Below are 13,500 nucleotides of genomic sequence, written 5' to 3'. Positions count from 1 at the left end.
GATACCTCTATTAAAAGAAAAACTAAACAAATGTGGTTCTCTGATAATGTCATTGTTAACTTTTTTGTTGGTGTAACTCTGTTTTCTTCTAAAAGCAAACCAGAAAGCTGAGCTTTCTGTTCCTTCTTTAGCATGCTTTAAAGCAACTCCAGGCTGGATATGGATGCGTCAGTGTAACAGATTAAGAAATAAGGTATGTTGTAACAATGACTATTACTAAATGCTTCACTTATTATTATCTCATATAGATTTATCTAATATCTAACATTATTGTTATCCTTACCTTATCAAATAGAACACTTTTCACGAGGGTAAGTTACCAGAGAAGCATGTGACTAAAATTGTGATCTTAGAATAGGGTAGTTGAAATAAAATAGGTGCATTGAGTGAATTTTATCACTAGAAAAAGTGCAAAAAGAATAAAAAGAAAATTACAGTGGATCATACTCAATTTTCTTTCTTTATGCTCCTAGATAATAAGTCATTTCATATTAATTTAAATTCGTTGTATTCTTGTTTTCAAAAGAAAGACCATAGAAAGTTAATAAGTAAGAAAAAATTTTTTCGTAACTCTTGGTTGTCATATAAATAACATTCTTATGCACTAATAGCTCTTAGGTTTCATAGAATTTGATTAACAAATAATTTTAATCATAAAAAATTGAGTTCATTTTGCCTATTCCATTCTCCTAGCATTTATTTAGTACCTAACATGTTAAAATTTAAAGTTCAGTCATGGAGAATGATGGCAAAGAGTCGTATAAAGATGGTGATCAATCTGAGGATTTAAGTGTTGAGTATGAGTACAGTTCTTATGAAAGTGATGATATGGTGGATGTAACTGTAGATGAAGCAGAGGCAGATATAATTAATGCTGATGGTTTTGAAAAGTTGATAACTGATTTGACCATCGAAGACATATGGGGACTGGTGTTTGATACAGAATCTCAAGTTTGTGAATTTTACGCCAAATATGCCAAGTGCTATGGATTTGTGTCCCGAAAAGATTTGAAGACAGTGGATACTAATGACAACATTAATACAAGACAGTTGGTTTGCAATAAAGCAGGAGAAAGATATTGGAAGCACCTTAAAGGGACAATCGGCAAAAGGAGCATAGGGCAATTACTCGTGTCAACTGTAGGGAGAGGATTCGGTTCATTCGTCACTATAGAACGGGTAAGTGAAAAGTTAGTGTCTTTGAGAGTGAACACAATCATCAACTGTGTCCACCTAAGTACAGACATCTTATTGTCGTGAATCGTGGGTTTAATGAGGCCGATAAAACACAATCAGACAGCTTGCGAGCATGTGGTGTTAAAACTTGCCACATAATGGGTTACATGGTTTCCCAAAAAGGTGGATACGATAAAGTGGGTTTTACCAGCAAAGACTTACATAACCACATTAGTAAGACTAGGCGTGGCAAAGTGAAAGACGGTGATGCATTTGCTGCGTTGGCCTATCTGTTGTCCAAGGCAAACAGTGACCCGTTATTTCTAGGAAAGTTCACCTTAAAGGATGGTAGGTTGGATATTTTGGTGTGGGCTGATGGAGCAAGCGTTGTTGATTACGAATGTTTTGGCAATGTACTCGCTTTTGACACCACTTACAAGAAAAATGTCTACAACAAGCTCTTAGTCATATTTTCAGGGACCAACCACCATGGGCAAACAACTATCTTTGAATGCGCCCTGCTCTCAGATGAAAGGTCTGAAACTTTCAAGTAGGCACTGAAGAAATTTTTGAAAATCATGTCAGAAAAACTACCCGGAGGCGTTGTGATAGACGGAGACCGTGCTATGAGAGAGGCTATCTTAGAAGTATTTCCTAGTATACCACACTACCTTTGTGCATGCATCTCCATCGTAATGCAGTACAGAATATAAAAAACAAGAATTTTTGGAACGATTTTAATGTATTATTGTATGGACAGTTTACCATATAAATATTTGAAGAGAGATGGAGCGAGATCATATCCAAATACGGACTTACCGAGAATAAATGGGTCCAGGGCATTTATAATGACAAAATGAAGTGGGTTACCGCATATTTGAGGGAGCACTTCTTTGGCCGCATAAGAACTACATCACAGTGTGAGGGAATTCATTCATTATTGAAGAACTATGTTGACAGTAAAATTAGTCTCTTTGAATTCATGCATAAATTTAGTGAAGTACTAAGGCATTACCGAAACAACCATCTTACTGCTGACTTTGAAACCTTTTATAAATTTCCTGTTTTGACTATGTGCTTGGAAAGTTTTGAGAAACAAACTACTGAACTTTATACTAGAAATATTTTTAAACTTGTGAAAGATGAGATAGAAGCAACAGGTGCCTTAAATATGACTGAATGCCCAAACAGTGGAGACATTGTTGAGTACAACACGAGTGAGTATTTTAATCAGAAATGACAACAATTTCAAAACAAGGAAGAAGTCATGTTGGCAGTTAAGAGGTACAACATCAGGAGGGCTGTGGAGTATAAAATACTAGAGAGTGACCAGTTGAGGTATGGTGTACAATGTATCCAGTTCTGGCCCGGTTGTTCTCAGAGCATACGCATATCATATCGTCGAAAATAAGAAAAATGGGAGGTTAGGAGATACAATGGTCCTCATACTTGCATACAAACATCCATGGGCCAAGACCATCATAGGTTGGATTCAAAGGTGATTGCTTAACACATTTTCACAATGGTCAAAGCAGTAGATCCAACAATCAGCATCAGGGTTCTGTAAGGTGTGGAGAATCACTTCAATTACAAGGCGTCCTACAGAAAGATTTGGCTTGCAAAGCAGAGAGTCATTGCTAGAATATATGGCGATTGGGAAGAGTCATACAACGAGTTTTCTCGTTGGTTATTTACTATGCAGATGTACTTGCCCGATAAGATTCATTTCATTGTCCTTAGTTATGTATAAAATCACCATCTATATGTGCTAACTATTGATGGATTTTTAGGTACTTGGGTGCAACTTGTGACACAGCCTTGACCTGATTCAGTTGACACGGTTATGTTTCATTGGATTTTTTTTGGACATTTTCACTGTGCATTGAGGCTTTTAAGCATTGCAAGCCACTTATTTTCATCAATATCACTCACTTATATGGTAAATACGGAGAAACATTACTGATGGCCATTGCTCAAGATGACAATGCAAACATCTTACCTATTGCATTTGCCGTTGTTAAGGGTGAGATGAAGGAGGCTTGGTCATTCTTTCTTGTGTATCTGTGGCAGCATGTCAAACCACAACCAGGCATCTTAGTGATTTCAGACAGACACAAATCAATTGATGATGCGTTGAATGTCGAGGGAAGATTATGGAAACCACCTCATGCCTTTCAGGCATTTTGTACAAGACACATTGCTACCAACTTCATGACTCACTTCAAAAATAAGGACTTGAAGAAGGTTTGGGTTAATGCAGTGTATTCGAAGTCGCAGCGGGAGTTCGCTCATTATTTTGGCCATCTGAGGGGCAAAAATGCAGCCATAAAAAACTGTCTTGAAGAAATGCCTTGGTCACACTGGGCATAGTATGCGGATGAGGGTCATCAGTTTGGTCACATGATGACAAACATATCAGAGTGCATTAACAGTGTCATGAAGGGTTCTCGGAATTTTTCCATCACGGCTCTTGTTAAGTCAAGTTATTTCCGTTTGGGTGAACTTTTTGCTAGGAATGATTCAGAGGCCCTTGCCCAACTTCAAGTCGGTGCTGAATTCTCACAAACGTTGATGAAGGTCATAGAATTCAACTCAAAACACGTAAACACTATGAATGTTTACCAGTTTGATCGGTCGAGGACTACCTTTACAGTTGAAGAGTTAGCGGTAGTGTCTGGGTCCAGGCAACAGAATTACCAAGTGCTACTTGATGAGGGTAAGTGTGATTGTAGGTATTTTCAAGCTCCTCATATTCTTCACCATTGTGTTCTTGCAGCTTGCTCTCATGCACGACTTGATTGGTATAAATTTGGTAGCGTTGGTTGAAAATCGGTCGCTAAAATTAGTCGCTAAAAATTGGCAACTAACACTGGTCGCTATTTTAAATTTAGCGATAAAGATTTATCGACTACCAAAATCGGTCCCTAAGTTTTTAGCGACAGATTTTTTAAAAAATATCGGTCGCTATAGTAATAATTTCTTGTAGTATATATATATGGTCTTTTTTAATTTTAAATATTATTTTACTAAATACAATTGTTATTGAAAATAATTTTATATTTAATTTATCACATATAAATACTATAATTTTTAAAATATTATCTTCTAAAAAAAATTTTGATAAACTATTATAGAAAAGGTTTTACAAGAGAATTGGGAAGATATGATTTTCTCCACTATTAGAACGTTATAGTGGATATATATGAAGAATTTTTATTTTTACGTTTTTTTTTGGATTAGTGGATGCATTAATTAGATATATTATTTTACTTTTATTATGTTATTTTTGATTGGCCGTTTTTGTTTTATAAGTTGAATTGTTACTTTATCATTTCTTTATACATATGAGATGAGTTTTGAACAAAGTTACGAGAATTGAACCGATCATCGAATTGTTTTAGTCATTGATTTACTAGTTTAATTAGTCTAATTGTGATTTAATCGAGAAAATTGTTTTAAAATAAAATAATAAATAAATTATAAATAAACATCCTAAAATATAGAAACAACTTGTGAGTGACTATTGAAAGAAATGTCAATTTAAATAATACAAAGTGTGAAGATATCAGATAATACCATGATATATTGAAAGAAACCCAATAAACAATACTATAATCGTTGTTTCAAGAAGTTCTGTGAGAGTACAAAGCTAAATTAAAACAGTAAATACTGAAAGTAACATTTCAAAGAGAGATAACAAGTATAACAATACTCAATACTCTTAATTGTTATTATCCTATTCCGCAACATATGTAAGCTATAATGTACAAACACTTTGTTTCTACTTAAATATCTGTACCATAGGCATATCTGCATCATATACTATTAAATTAAATTTCCTAATTGTGACTATAATTTTGATAAAATGACAGTAGTTACTTATTTTTATTTGTACAAAACGGAAGGTCAGACTAGCTACCTTTAATTCTCTTAGAAGAAATTAGTATAACTTGAAAAACAACAATGATAAAGCCATGAAGAGATTCTATTAGTTCCTACTAAACAAAACAATTAGATCAAAATTAAAGGTGAATTTTCAATATTAAGAAATCAACTGTCTTCTGAATCTCCAATTCAATTATGCCAGTAATCCAAATAATTGACTTACTATATAATGAACGAGTGCAGACATAAAAGAAAAAATGAAGAGGTATCAGAGGGCAGAAAAAGAGTTCATTTTCTTGTTCCTGCAAGTGTGAGCACGCGCTGACGCTGCGAAATTCTTTTGCTGGTTCATATTGCCATTTTTCTTCTCAATTCTGAAAAAGAACATTGACAATTGAGAAAGATGATAAACACAATGCAAGTAAAGAGTGAATATTGACAATTGAAAAAGATGATCAACACAGCAGAGTCACAAAACATACAACAGCACACCAGAATCCAGAACCCACAGCAGCAGCACAGCCAAAAAATTAATAGCAGCACAAAATTAATACTACCAACAGCATTCAGCATTCAACAACAAAAATAATCATTCAACAACAAACATTTGATTTGATTTCCATTTCTAGCATTCAACAACAAACATTACAAAATAGCAATAAGTAATCCATAATCACACTAAACCTGAAATCAATAAAACTAAACAAAAATTTCAATAATGATTTGATTTTCATTTTTAGCAGCATCAAAAAAATTTTCAACAAAAATTTCAAGAATTAAAAAAAGAGCAACAACACAAAATCAATTATTTGATTTTCAATTAATCCATTCACAATTTTCACATTCAAAAACCAACTAACAGAGCATAAAAGGAAGAGAAGAACTGAAGAAGTTCAAGCAGTGCCACTAACCTTCGACGGAAACACGGACGGCGACCAGCGAGACGACCGTGAGCGACGACACTACGGCGAGCTACTCCAAGTTTGAGAGAAGCCAGGGAGGATGGGGATATAGGGAAGGAGGACGCTGAGCTACAAGAGAGGATGCGGATGCGCCGACAGCACGGACGATAGCGGCACTGCGGCCTAGGATTTTAATTGGGTGATTTTAAACTTTGCTTCAGAGTTCAGATAGTGATTCATGATTTGGGACGGGGGTGGTGTAGGAGGAAGGGATGAGTGAGTGAGTGAGGGCTGAATGTTGGTTTTTTTTAAAAAAATTAAAAAAACGACGCCGTTCACAAGAACTGGTAGGTTTCTGGTCCAGTCCAACCAGTCAGTTATCAGCCAGTTCAACGATTTTTGAACGGTTTGAAGATTGGCGGTTTTAGAAGAAAAACCGGACCATTTTTTATGTCGATTCCCGATTAAATTGGTTCGATTGACCGGTCCGGTCCGATTTTCAGAATCTAATAATATAAAAATAATGAATATTATTTTTTATAATATTTTATTATAATTGATGATTTATTTAAGAATATTATAATTGACTTTTTTATGAACAAAATAGAAATAAAAAATTGATGATAGAAAGAGAGAAATACATATTAATAAACTGGATAAATTTTTAATGTTCTAATTTTATAGAGTTAGCGGAATAATTATGTTTATTGTCCTTCCAATTATTTCTCTTTAATTTAATAAATAAATGAATTATTTTTCCAATTAGTTGGACAACAAAGATTGAAAGAGCATCTACATGATTTCCGATCTAATGATGCCTTGACGCCTAGTTGATAATTAAATAAGGTTTCACATTTAAAACTAATAAAACGAATAAAATATACTAAGGTCTTAACTCTGGCTTGGTAAGCTTTTTGAAAAAAAATGTTTATACATTTTTAAAGTATAATTACTTCAATTTGAATTTAGTAAATAAAAAATTATGTATTTATATTTGTAGATTTTAAAAATTATGGGTGGTTATAAAATATTTAAAAAAGAGTTTTTTAAAATTAACTTATGCTTAATAAAATAAAAAAATCTAGCATAACTTCATATATTAATAACTATTTAAATTTATTTTTATATTTATATCTAATATGGTCTTTTTAAATTTTAGATTATTTCATTAAATATAATTATTGTTGTTTTTATTAATAAAAAATTATATTTGATTTAATTTATTAAAAATAGATGTTACTATTTTAAAAATTATCTTTTAAAAAGTTATTAGTTTTAATAAATTATTTTCACACACTAAAATTTTTACCAAACATAAGTCTTAGCCATACTCCTATAAGGTTCAATGTGTCTCCGGAATGTTTTGGAATTGGACCGAAACTACGATTCCCTTGAACGGGTGCCATGCCTTACAACTCAAAACTTATGAACAATTCAGTTCATCTTAAAGTATAAGTTACTCCATGATCTAAACAACAAATCTTATTTTTATATATGCAGTTCCAAATTTATAAATCAGTACAATCCCCTTTCATTAAATTGTGGAGAAAAGGATTACAACAGAGTAGTGATAAAATGTTTTCCTCCGTGATGGAGTTTGTATTTGTCATCATCTTAATATTGTAAATTAATTTGTTCTAAAAACCGTAGCTCCTGCAACACAAAATGTTAGACATCAGAATCCTTTATATCAATAATGAGACTGAAATTACCAAAAAAGATATGTACCTAGTGTTGGCATCAAAATTGAGAGAACAGCTATCCCAGCAAATTTAAGTGGTAGACCAACTTTGAGCATGTCTATGATGTCAATGTGGCCAGTGGCAAATCCAACTACATTTGAAGGAGTTGATGTTGGAAGCAAGAAAGCAAACTCAGTTGCCAGTGCGCCAGGGACCATAAGAATAAGGGGATGCACATGCATGGTTCTGGCCACGTGATACATAAGTGGTAGAAGGAGCGTGGCAGTGGCATCATTGGAGGCTATGAACTCTGTAATAATGCTACTGATTAGGGTAACTGCAGGAACAATGGCTAAGTATGGCGTGTTCTCCAAGAAATCTAAGGCTCTAGATAGCACATCTGCTAGGCCACTAGATTGGACTCCATCAGCTATGGCAAACCCAGCTCCTAGAAGCAAAATCAGGTTCCATGGTAACTTCTTGCATTCGTTCCAATCCATTAGCTTTTCTCCCTTTTGTTTCATGTTTGGGATTATGAACAATAATACAGCCGCCACAACCTACATTATATTGTTATGTATAAAAAGTAAAAAAAATTAATCCATTCTGTTTTCTATACGATATTTATGAATTATCTGTCCCAAAAGTTTTAAATAGAAATATTCAATCTAGTAATAACATTAAAGTTTTGAAGTACATATATAATATAACATTAAAATTGAAAAGCTGTAAGGGATAAAGAATACATACACTGACACTTCCATCACCAACACGACCATTGAAGAGCTCTCCCCAACCGGGAATGTCATCTGTGATTCTTCTTGTCATCCATAATATTACCAGCAACTGCATTATTCACAAGAAAGCTTATTAATGGTTCCAATAATAATGAAACCGAAAGTTTCTCATGCTCGATAATATTTGAAAAATTTAAAATTGTGTCTAGGCATGCATACACACCCCAAACACAGACAACACCATCTTCTCAGCAAAAGACATCGGACCTGTAAATACCAAGTTGGAATTAGAACTGCATACCTTATTAGTACTGTATTGGATCTAATGGTTAAATTAAAATCGATATTTTCAGGAGGGGGGGGGGGGGGGGGAATTATCCAAGTGATTCGGCTTTTTTTTTTCTTGGTAATATGATAAAATAGTGTTAAGATATTATTTTAGGCCCAAGCATCGTATAACTCAAAACAATTGTACACACTCGGTTGCCAATTTCAAAGGGACAGGCTATTCCGTATAAGTCCATTCCGAATTATCGTTTTCAACCGCTTCTTATTTAATTACTTATTTTTCCTTTATTAATCTCATCATGCAATGCTATTTAAAAAGATACCTTATTTTGAGTTTATTTGGGTGAGTTTTAAAAAAAAATTTATTTTTTTAATTAGTTTTTTATATATTCTTTAAAAAAGATAAACAAATTTTGTTTTGATAAAAAATAATTATATTTAAGTACAATAATATAAAAATATTTTTTTTATTTGTTACGTAAAAAATACTTTTTAAAAAAATATAAATTGTAAACTTTAAAAAAATAATTTTATTTTTTTAGTATTTTATTTTTATTATTAAAAATTTGTCAAATATATTAAAAATTTAAAAAAATTATTAAAAAATCTTTATTTTATTAATTTAATATACTCAAACAAGCATAATTTAACCAAGATTATCTTTAATATAATCTCTTATATTATACACGATTTTAAAAATTTATAAAAACATCAGATTAAATTCTAGTAAAAATTAGATGAATAGGATTATATTACTTTACACTGGTAAATACATTTATAACAAAATCATAAGGTGTTAGCAGTTTGTATAAGAAAATACAAAGTTCTGCAATTTCGTAAAATGTCACTATTGAGGTTGACAGTGGACAACACAAGGACCCAATTTGTTCCATGCGGCAATATAAAAGGGAACTACCTACCCTGAATGAGCTTCTGCGGTATAACACAAACAAAACGACACAATCCATAACAAGCACAAAAACTCAAAAAGTGAACAAATATTAGCCAAACTTTTCCTCTGCCTGCTTCCATTTTGCCCGTATTTTTCTAAGAGAAATATTGAAGTCATTAGAATTTATTTTGCCCGTTTAACTTTCGGAAATGTTTGGTAACTAAAGAAAATTAGGCAAAAACAGTCATGATTTGTCTTGTTTAGCATTCATTAATTATTATCATAATTAATGAATACTAAATAAAAGAGGTTCTGATTGTTTTTTTTGTCTCCATAGAATTATCGTTTAACTATTAATTTAATTTTTTTAATTTTGTAATTCAACAATAAATTTTAACTTATACTTTATATATTAACCACAAATTGATGACTAAAAACAAACAAATTTTTTGATAATATTAAAAAAATAAAAAATAAATAACCAAAATTTATCTTATTTATTAAATAAAATAAGTTTTAATTATTTTTTAGTAATTTATTTTGATTATCGTAAATTTCTCATGTTTCTAAAAAAAAAAAGAAAGATTAGGGAACATTACCGAGGGCTTGTAGGTCACGCTTCAAGTGAGCTTTGTCGAGATAAGAAGACAAAGCCTGAGGTGAAGATTTTCGGACATAGAGGAAAGTGATGAGGCACCAGAAGAAGATGAGGATGACAATGGCCACAGGGAAGCCAAAGAAGAACCACGTGTTGAAGCTTATTGGCTTCGAACCAGGGACGAGGCTCTTCCACATCCCAACCAGAATGAGATTCACTCCTGTCCCCGTCAGAGTGCTCATCCCTCCTATCGGCGTCGCGTACACCACCGTCAGCACCACCGCCCTGCTGAACTTGTTCACCACCTCTCCCTGTTCCTCAGGTCCCGGCAGCCTCTGCAGTATCCCCGTTGCCACCGGCATCATCATCACCGCTGCCGCCACGTTGTGCATCCACATACTCACGAAGAATGACGTCCCACATAGACCAAATAGCAGCATCGCCGGATTCAGTGGCTCTCCACAGAACACCGATGTCACCTGTATATATATGTGTGCCCCAATTTCTTCATCATTATTCCATTTTACCATAACAAGTTAAAACTATATATACTCTAGCCTGTACTAGAACAATCAAAACACACAACACACACGATGAGGAAATAAAAACTGACTTTCAAGGCCAATCTTCGGTGGACATTGTAGCGTTCAACAGCGAGAGCAAGGATGAAACTGCCCAAGACGAGGGTAATGACGTCATCCATGTAAGAGTGTGCAACAGCATCAGCAGAAGCAATCCCAAAGAGCGGGAAGAGGAAGAGGGGGCACATGGACGTCACCGGAAGAGGCACCGCGGTGGTCACCCACCATGCGAACACCCAAGCAATCACTGCAAGCATGTTCCTGCTTGTGGCGGGAGCACCATCCAGCTTCACGAAGAGGCATATAAGCAGAGACAACATGGGTCCAAGTAACACGTAGAAATTGTTGAGACTCAGAATGGATTTCAGGCAAGCGTGTCCATGTGTTCGTTGTTCGATTGGAAGAAGTGGGGCCTTTAGATTATTATACATGCCACCACTGCCGGAAGTGGATGTGGGGGTGTGTTCTCCGCTCATTTCTTCAGAGCAGATATGGCTGTACATTGCAAGCAGGGGGATTTATATACTGAAGTAGTTGAACACGCATGGGGATTTATATTTCTGATTGAGAAACTAGCGTTACTTTTATTAAAATCTAACTAGTATAATTTCTCATTAAATATAATATCGTATCATTAAAAATATTAATAATAATAATAATTAATAGCTATAAATTACTAAATATAACACTATTATTTCTATTTTTTTCATATAGTACCTAGTTTCTTGGTTAGGAGAAGGTGTGCCCAAATTTGCTTTCCCTGTTTAAGAGTCACTTGTTATATACAAATATATTTTCATGGAAAGATTAATTGAAAATTGTTAAATATATATTTAACTAAAATTTTATATTTTAATTGGCCTATTAGACTTTTTCCTTTATATATAATCTCATATATATATAATTACTGAACCAAAATACTTGACGGGTATTTTTCTTAATAAAAATCAAATTAAATTAAAATTTATATGTAGTTATTTTTAAATAATATTGATAATTAAAAATTATTAAATAATTTAATATATTTGATTAAAAAATATTAGAAAATTATTAAAATTTATTTTTTTGTCATTATTTTTAGATATTAATTTAATTTTTTTAGTTTAATAATCTAACAACATACTTTAGTTTATATTTTTAAATATTAATAATAACTAATTAATAATAAAAAATAATAAATTTTAATCATTTTTTTTTACTAAATTATTATCTAAACATTACACGTGATTTGTCACCGTGAAAAACTAAATTAATTTCTTCTAACGAAAACCTATAGTCATCTTTGTATCTTTAAAATTATAATATGTCTATATCCACTACTTTATAAAAACACTTGAGCTTAACGCTTCTGTAACGTTTCTTTCAAGTTAGGGTTAAAATAAGCTATACTTATTTTAAGATGACACTTTATAGTGGAATTCTAAAATTAAATTTGATCACATAACATGAATAGCCGAATAGAAATTTATTAAATAAGCTATCTCACATCATCTTACACTTTCCCAGTTTCCTATTGAGAGATTTTTTTTTACAGGAAATAAATTTTATAAAAATTAAGGAAAAATCTATTTGTATCATTTTTTAATATACTATTAAGTGTACATCAAATCGTAATTTTTTTTCTTATTTCTTACCAAATATTTTTAATATTAAAAATAATGTGTAAAATACACAAAAGTAATGCATGCCATTCACAAAAATCGAAGTCAAGAAATAAATTTTATAAGGATTAAGATTAGAAAATATTTATTTACAATAACAATATTTATTTAAGCCGAATTTAGATTATGGATTTTTTATAAATACATAAATTACAAAAATACGTAAAATATAAATTAATTACATAAATGCGTAATGCACTACAAAAAAAAATCTGTGGTTACAGTGAAAAATTGTGATAAAAAATTGATGGTCACGGTTTTTGACCTATTGTCACGATTTTTTCACTGTGGTCTATTTTATCGTGGCCATAGACTTATGGTCACAATTTTTTTTATCTATGGTCACTGTTGTAATATTCAAATTCTGGCACTTTAGACCACATTTTTTTACCGTGACCAATAGTCACCCTTTCATTAAAACCGTGACCATAGCCTAATCTATGGTCACGTAACTTCTTTGGTCACCCCACTTAAAACCGTGACCATAGCCTTTATGGTTACCTCACATTAAAACCGTGACCATAGTATTATCTCACCGTGACCATAACCTCTATGGTCACCCCACTTAAAACAGTGACCATAACCCTATCTATAGTAAAATCGTGATCATAGCCTCTATTGTCATCTCTTCTAAAAACCGTGACCATATATTCGCCGTGACCATAGCCTTATCTATAACTTATTTTGTTTTATGAGATTTAAATTTTTTAAAGAATAATCACATCCCAATATGATTATAATCACAAAATAAATCTAAAAATAAAAAATGATAATCAACAATTAAGATAAGTTGTGATTAAAGTAACCAACTAACATATCAATATAGTTGAGTGAATACACTTGTCTCAATCTCAGTTTTATACAGTGATATATACACTAACACTAAGTAGGCACTATTAACAGAATTGTTCCACAGGCGTGAGAGCAATACAATTCAGACTCTGCCAGGATAGATTGTTTTTGGTATTGCTATTTTTTCTTCTCAACGCTTGAGAACTTTTGTCTCAGCCACTTTACCATTTGAAAGCTCAGCACCTACTTCATTAACATGCAAAGTAAAATCACATTAGATATAAACACCTACAATTATTCTTCTTC

The 13,500-nt window shown here is 32.5% G+C and overlaps 2 protein-coding genes across 2 annotated transcripts; one reads left to right on the top strand and one right to left on the bottom strand.

Annotated features, from left to right (window-relative positions):
* The first annotated feature begins 735 nt into the window (after positions 1 to 735).
* LOC112764835 (protein FAR1-RELATED SEQUENCE 5-like) lies at positions 736 to 1,730 on the top strand. The gene is made up of 2 exons (XM_025810666.1): positions 736 to 1,179; positions 1,278 to 1,730. Exons 1-2 carry the CDS (start codon positions 736 to 738, stop codon positions 1,728 to 1,730), a joined length of 897 nt encoding a protein of 298 aa, XP_025666451.1.
* A 5,702-nt stretch (positions 1,731 to 7,432) lies between these two features.
* On the bottom strand, positions 7,433 to 11,494 carry LOC112706228 (tonoplast dicarboxylate transporter). The gene is made up of 6 exons (XM_025757416.3): positions 10,774 to 11,494; positions 10,162 to 10,639; positions 8,606 to 8,649; positions 8,396 to 8,491; positions 7,692 to 8,205; positions 7,433 to 7,616 (listed from the first exon to the last, which is right to left on the bottom strand). Exons 1-6 carry the CDS (start codon positions 11,242 to 11,244, stop codon positions 7,591 to 7,593), a joined length of 1,629 nt encoding a protein of 542 aa, XP_025613201.1. The 5' UTR covers positions 11,245 to 11,494; the 3' UTR covers positions 7,433 to 7,590.
* Positions 11,495 to 13,500: the final 2,006 nt, after the last annotated feature.

The sequence above is a fragment of the Arachis hypogaea genome, chromosome 1, assembly GCF_003086295.3.
Source record: "Arachis hypogaea cultivar Tifrunner chromosome 1, arahy.Tifrunner.gnm2.J5K5, whole genome shotgun sequence".
Lineage (NCBI taxonomy): Eukaryota > Viridiplantae > Streptophyta > Magnoliopsida > Fabales > Fabaceae > Arachis > Arachis hypogaea.
The sequence above is the reverse complement of the archived record's forward strand: the minus strand, read 5'-3'. Positions and strand labels throughout refer to the sequence as shown.